General features: G+C 53.4%; 1 protein-coding gene across 1 annotated transcript; it reads right to left on the reverse strand.

Annotated features, from left to right (window-relative positions):
- Positions 1 to 906: 906 nt before the first annotated feature.
- LOC147528749 (alcohol dehydrogenase 1-like) lies at positions 907 to 5,060 on the reverse strand. The gene is made up of 9 exons (XM_086611525.1): positions 5,043 to 5,060; positions 3,843 to 3,944; positions 3,498 to 3,639; positions 3,093 to 3,180; positions 2,758 to 2,977; positions 2,373 to 2,633; positions 1,923 to 2,058; positions 1,267 to 1,405; positions 907 to 931 (listed from the first exon to the last, which is right to left on the reverse strand). Exons 1-9 carry the CDS (start codon positions 5,058 to 5,060, stop codon positions 907 to 909), a joined length of 1,131 nt encoding a protein of 376 aa, XP_086467651.1.
- Positions 5,061 to 6,398: the final 1,338 nt, after the last annotated feature.

Raw genomic sequence — 6,398 nt, forward strand, 5'->3', positions numbered from 1 at the left:
ACTAGAATATCTCAAGTTGGAAGGGACCCATAAGGATCGTATCCTTGCATTTCCTTTTGTGCACAGAACAGCTTTAGTTGCCAGCCTGGGTGTGATCCTCGTAGCTCCTATCGCATTGCATTCCTGCAATTTAAGGAGGAATTCTGCTTTTTAATTTCTGAAAGTCTAGGTATAGTACCTCTAGCACTCACATTTACATATTGTGGGACATAAATGCACTTGGAATTTCTCTTCCCAGTTCCAATTTGTACAGTTCTCTGAGGTTACCAAGAACAAAACTACATCAGGAGAAGAGCTACCAGACTGAGCTCAGGAGGCCAGAGGATGTAAAGAGGACCAATGAATTGAAGAAGGGAAAATTAGGAGAGAATAGGACTAAGTAGTGTGCTAAGAAAACCTCATAGTTAAATGAAAGGGGCTGGAGTGACAGATTTTACCCGAGGATAACCTCAGGTAGCAAACCACATTTTGGTCCCGCGAGTGACAGCAGCGGCAGCTGTGGTTTCCCTGCCGTGTTGGGTTGGGGTGGCAGCAGTCACCCAGCGGAGCGGCGGGCAGAGACGCACGGGCACAAGTGTGTAAGGTGGGGAAGGTGAGAAGCAGCAGCAGGGGAGAGGGCAAAGGCAGCTGCTTGCTGCTGAGACAAGGCGGGTGATGGAAGTGCTATGAGCTCCTCCTGCCCCGTGGGACCTCTGTTGATTGAGTGCACCGCATGGGACGAGTTTGTCCAAAACCTTTTATTGGTAAAAGTGTTTCCTTGGAAGAGGCATCCTGCTGGGTCTCAGCCGGGTGCGGGAGCGCTGGCAGCGGCACCAGTGTCGGCGAGTTCCTCGTTCTTGTCTCCTTGTGCCCCACAAAGTGAGGTGCTGGGGAGAAGGGCCACTCGGCCTCCCGTGGCTGTGTCCTTCAAAAGAGCAGGACGCTGCGAATGCTGGAAAGTGGAAAGGAAGGACGGAGTTACAGGTGCTGCGGCTGGGGGTGTTCAGGAGGGGGCAGCAGGGCGGGCAGGTGTGCCTGAGGACTGGCCACCTTCTTTCTCACGCAGCCTGTTCCTAAGCCAGCTGGGTGAGACGTGCAGCAATGGGGCAGCCTTCAAAACCCTGCTGACGGGAAGCCCTCAGGAGCTAAGGCACCTTGTCCCCCCCCAAAGCTCTTGTGCTGCAGCTGCAAGATATGTTCTTCCTTCCTTTGGCTTTTATGCTCTTGTCGCAAGGACGCCCCAAGGTGGGGTTTGCTGTACCCCGCTCCTGCTAGTCAGGGTCTCACCTTTTTCCTGCACGTAACAACTCAAATCCCTCGTTCACTTTAGCGATCGGCAGCGTGTGTGTGATCAGCAAGTCTAAGTTGAATTTCTTCTCCAAATAGCTGGAAACTAGCTTGGGAGTAGTGTCTCTTACCTTCGAGCCTAGAAACAGGAGAAAGCACCCCCAGTGAATAATCAGAGAAATGCCGTTTTGGTAAGGGAGTGTTGCTGTGAAGGTCAGGACTCAGTGACCAGTACTGGTGCCTTTATCTTGTGAGAAGTTTTCCTCTCCTTGGGAGGAGAGTGGGTTAGCGTCGGCAGTTCTGTGCGTTGAACTGTATGAAACGGTTACAGGTTTAGTAGCATGTTTCATGCCTACATATACAGTGGAAATGCAGTGCTCCTGCTTAGTGGCATTTTTCTTGAAAACCCTCTCAAAGAGGCTTCCTGGGACATTGCCAAGCTTGAAATCTTCTTAGTGACCAAGAGGTTAGTGAAAAACAACTATGAGGAAAATTGTCTTTTGTCCTACAGCTGAGGACATTGCCCAGATGGGAGAACTCATTTTCAAGGGGAGAGTTAGTCACATGTCCTGAAGGGTACGTGTTCCACAGACATTTGGAAATTACTGCGAAAGGAAAAGGGTGGAGGGTCTAAAATGTTTTCTTGAGTTTCCTACCTCCGAGCAGACTCCCTTTCCATGTACGCCCAGACAGCAGAAGCATAGGGTCGAAGGGAATCACTAACCCAGAATCCGGTACTCCAACCATGACACAGACGCCAGTGTTCACATTGCAGGAGGCCAGGGCAGCGACCTGACGGGACAGGCAGGTGAATTAGAGAAGAAGCTGATGAGTTTGTCAGAAAAGCGATCTTTCTGTGCAGTCACCTGCCTCTCCCTGGTCATCTGAAAACACATATTCCCTTGTGCAGCAGACACGAAGAGCTCAGTGCCTGTTTTAAGACTCGTACATCATTTTCTCCCAAAGCCAAGAGACTGCCTTTCTGAGCAAAGATGTGCCCGGCAGTGCAGGCAGCAGGTAAGGAACTGCCCGCCGGGTTGAAATCTGCCCTGACAGGAGCCTGTGAATGAGCTGGGAGGGAGGACAGGTGCTGAAATGCCACCTACTATGGTATCCGCATGCCCGATGACCTCAAAGGAGTAGTCCACGCCATGGCCAGTCATCTCAATGAGCACCTCCTGGATGGGCTTCTTGAAATCTTTAGGGTTGACACAGTCGGTGGCACCCAGCTCCTTGGCCTTGGCAAATTTGTTGCTGTTGGTATCAACGGCAATGATGCGGGAAGCTCCAGCCTCCTTGCAGCCCATGACAACGGAGAGACCAACTCCTCCGAGGCCAAAGACAGCGCAGGTGGAGCCTGGTTTTACCTGTGCAACATGGGGCCCTGTGAGTCTCCAGCGTGAAGAGGAGGCTTCTGTTGCACAGGGTTTTGGTGCGGGTGCGAGGGCAGCCGGGGGGTGCCTGTGCCCGACACGCCTGAATACCACCAACCTTGGCGGTGTGGACGGCAGCCCCGTAGCCTGTGGAAAACGCACAGCCAAGCAGGCAGACTTTGTCCAGAGGTGCTGCAGGATCTATCTTGGCAACGGCGTACTCTGGGATCACAGTGTATTCTGCAAAGGTGCTGACCCACAGGAAGTGGTGGATCTGCTTCCCTTTGCAAGTGAACCGGCTGGTCTTGTCAGGCAGCAGGTTTTGTGGTTCAGATAAGCTGTTGGGAGGCACGTGCATTTGTTTTTCATCAAGTAAAGCACCCGTGGGGGTGTCAGCCTTGTTGTCAGACAGCTGACCCCATTTGAGTATAGGGGAAGGTGGAGCAAACTCACTGGGCCTTCACGCAGTAGCTGGAATCAGGATTCAGGCAGAAGCTGCATTTCCCGCATTGAGGAATGCAAAGAGGAATGACTTTATCTCCTGCAATAAAGCAGATCTCTGTCAGGTGCCTCTCGCTCAGCAGGCCCTGAGGGTGCTGCCCGGGGGAGCACCTCTGCTGAGCTCTCTGATGGCAGCATCCTACCACGGACCCTCTGCTTTCTCTGTCAGGAGGAAATGCTCGTGTGCCCGGGGACTAGACCAGGAAAGTGTCTGTGACAGTCCCGTGCAATGAGTTGCACTCAGGTTTTGAGCCACTGACGCAGGAGCACGGGGGAATTTCTGAGCTCTGGGCAGCCTCGTCCACCTTGAGAGCTGACTCCTGCGTGTGGGTGTGTGTTTGTGCATGTGTGCCTTACCTGGTTTCACAGAGGTCACTCCTTCTCCAACGCTTTCCACAATCCCAGCTCCTTCGTGGCCTGGGATAACTGGGAAATCCACATTCCCAAAGGTGCCTTGCAAAACGTGGTCGTCTGTGCGACAGATGCCTGTGGCCACGATCTATTTGGAGAGGAAAGAGCTGATGAGCTTTAGAAATGGTTTGGCTTTGGTTTAACTCAGTTTGTGGAAGGATTGTTCACAAGGCTTCTGTGAACATTAAGGTCTATTAGTGGACAGAGACCCCTGACAGGTATATTCATGGTCTAGCTGCCAGAAGAGCAATTCCCACAAGGGAGGAAAAAAATACTGAAACGTGTCTTTACCTTGATACGGACTTCACCTGCCTTCGGAGGTGCAACCTCCACCTCCTCAATAGAGAGTGGCTTGCCCACGGCCCAGGCAACAGCAGCTCTGCATCTGATAACCTGGAAGCAACAGAGGGGATTAGGCTGCATTGGAATGTTTGCCTTTGGCGCACGATCTGGGATGGTCGTCTTCCAGCGAGGACCAGAGCTGCACAGCACGTGCCTCTGCCTCTGGAGCTCGCGCTGCTGGCGCTGCACAACTGTCCTGTGCTGTTTCCTGGGGGACTTGCTGGGTGGGTGGGATGTGGTGGGAGAGCAGAAACACGGGAGTGCTCAGCTGTGCGTGAAGCCAAGTGATGTTCAAGAAACGCTGGTGTAGCATGAAGTGTGAAATGTAAAGACAAAGTGACCAGTCCATAGAGGGTAAGGCTTGTGCTTTCCCTGGCAGTGTGGACCTGGAAAAACCCGCTTCCCTTGTGTCCATGGCAGAGGGCTCTGGAGGTGACCGCGGGACAGTGCAGGAGAGGCTGCTGCCCTGCTGGGGGGATGTATCCTCCCAACAGCACTCGATGCTCATGCCCTGCCAGGCCTTTGGCTGCTCTGTGCTCAGGCGAAGGGGAAGATGGCTCTGGCCCCTCCTGTGTGCCACGTAGACATCTTATAAGACATGGGCCTGAAGGTACCTGAGAGGGCTTAAGGAATGGTTCCCATCCAGCTGGCAACAGGACAATTTTTTCCCTCGCCAAGGGAATCATTTGTGTATGACATCTCCCAAACCCCGATCTGATCAATCCAAAGCTGGTTTGATGTCAGCAAAATTCAGCTTGCAGCTTACAAAAGGTATGGCCGGGGAGAAGGTGGAATGCAGGCGGTGAGTGGCTGCAAGAGTGCACCTCTGAAGAGCCGGGTTTCCCTGCCAAAGCGGGAGCGCAGAGCGGGGCCGAGCAGGAGGGCGCTTCTCAGAGCGGTACGATTAGGTGTTTTCACTCCTGCGCTGCTGGGCAGAACAGGAGAGGAACGCACGACCTAACGCGGGTACCGACACGTGCAGCTGTATGAAAGCAGGAGCTCGAGTAATTCAAAGGGGTCTGCATGAGCGGGAGAGTAAGGTTAGAGGGAAGGGTGCGGGGCAGAGGTGCGCAGGCTGAGCCGTTTGCAGGGTATTTCCCCAAGAGCCAGGGACCTCGGACAGGGCGACAGAAAAGGAGTTGTCCTTACTTTTCCAGAAGTGGCCATGTGGTCTTAGCAGAGCTGTTGCTGCCGCTGCAGCAGGCTGGAGGGAAGCTGCCGCCCGTCTGGTCCCAGCCCGTGTTGCGAAACAGCCCAGCCGTGGAGCCGGAGCACTCCCGGGCACAAACCAGCCGCAGCCGAGGGCAGACGCAGGGAGCGGGGAGGGAGTCGTGGCGTGGGAGCGTCGCCGGCGAGCGGGGAGCTGTGGTTAATCTGCGTCTGATGCCGAACGCTGGGCAGCACAGCGAGCGTCGAGCAGCGGGGCTGGATAGGGGCAGGGAGATGCCAACGGAAGGCAGCGACGGTCCACGGAGAGCGGGCAGAAGTCCTCCAGGGAAGCTTTTATTGGTGGCCCTGCCTCTGGGCCATGCCCTGCCATCCCTGCCGGAAGGGCACAGAGAGCTCCGAGGGATTGTTCTCCTCTGGTTGGTTCCGGGAGGTGTGGAGGGAGGAGATTAGCTCCTCGGGCTCCCTCTGTTGCCAAGGGGGGGGCATTTGGCCCGGCAGCGGCTCACATGGAGGTATTTGCAGAAGGGTTAAAAATTAAAAAACAAAACAAAACAGGAGTGTATAGTGGACAAACACGCCCGCCCTCTTGTGTGAGGTGATTCATAGTGTGATAAATGAGTGAGTCCCAAACAGAACTCCAATTAAAGTTTATCATTTATTAGGCAAATAAAAGCAAGCCAACAGCGCTGGGTGCGCCGGGAGTCTCTGCTCCACCAAGACGCACGCCAGCTGTGGCTGTTTTTCTTGTATTTATGCAAACACACTCATAACCTCCCCTCAAAAGCTCAGTCTCTCGCAGGAAATCATTTCCATATTCCCCGCCTCAGGATCCGCCTCAGGCTCCTCCTTGACACGCCTTCTGGTGGTCGTGGGCAGGGGTCTTCAGGATGAAGGCCGGAGGTCTTCCTCACGTGGGCAGGGGTCTTCAGGATGAAGGCCGGAGGTCTTCCTCTTCCTTAAAAGTTTTTCCTCTTCCTGAAACTTTTCACCTCTTCCCTAAAAGTCCTGATTTGGCTGCGTTCGCAGAGCCAAACTGGTTCCAACCTAGCTTATTCTTGAGTGGACATCTGGTTGTTTCCTTCCTGTCACTGTCTGAAGACAAATGTTAGTTCTTGCTAGTCCTTATCTTGCCCACAGGGGCTAGTTTTTGTTTTCCCTTCCTCCTTACAAATGTGTGGGTCTTAAGTTACACCTTTGCTGGTATTTGCCTTATTTCTCTTACCAGCCTCCTTCCTGGGCAGCCAGCAGGGACTATGACTTCACAACTCAATAATGGCAAGCAATAATTCATACAGTAGTTAATGTAGGAATTAGTATTTAATATTTAAGCAATAA

This window comes from Tauraco erythrolophus, chromosome 5, assembly GCF_009769465.1.
Source record: "Tauraco erythrolophus isolate bTauEry1 chromosome 5, bTauEry1.pri, whole genome shotgun sequence".
Lineage (NCBI taxonomy): Eukaryota > Metazoa > Chordata > Aves > Musophagiformes > Musophagidae > Tauraco > Tauraco erythrolophus.

Coding starts and splice junctions, on each gene's coding strand:
- LOC147528749 (XM_086611525.1), bottom strand. Junction 2,634..2,757: donor CTGCCGTCCACACCGCCAAG/GTTGGTGGTATT, acceptor CATGTTGCACAG/GTAAAACCAGGCTCCACCTG. Junction 1,406..1,922: donor GAAAGGGAGTCTGCTCGGAG/GTAGGAAACTCA, acceptor TCCTGTTTCTAG/GCTCGAAGGTAAGAGACACT.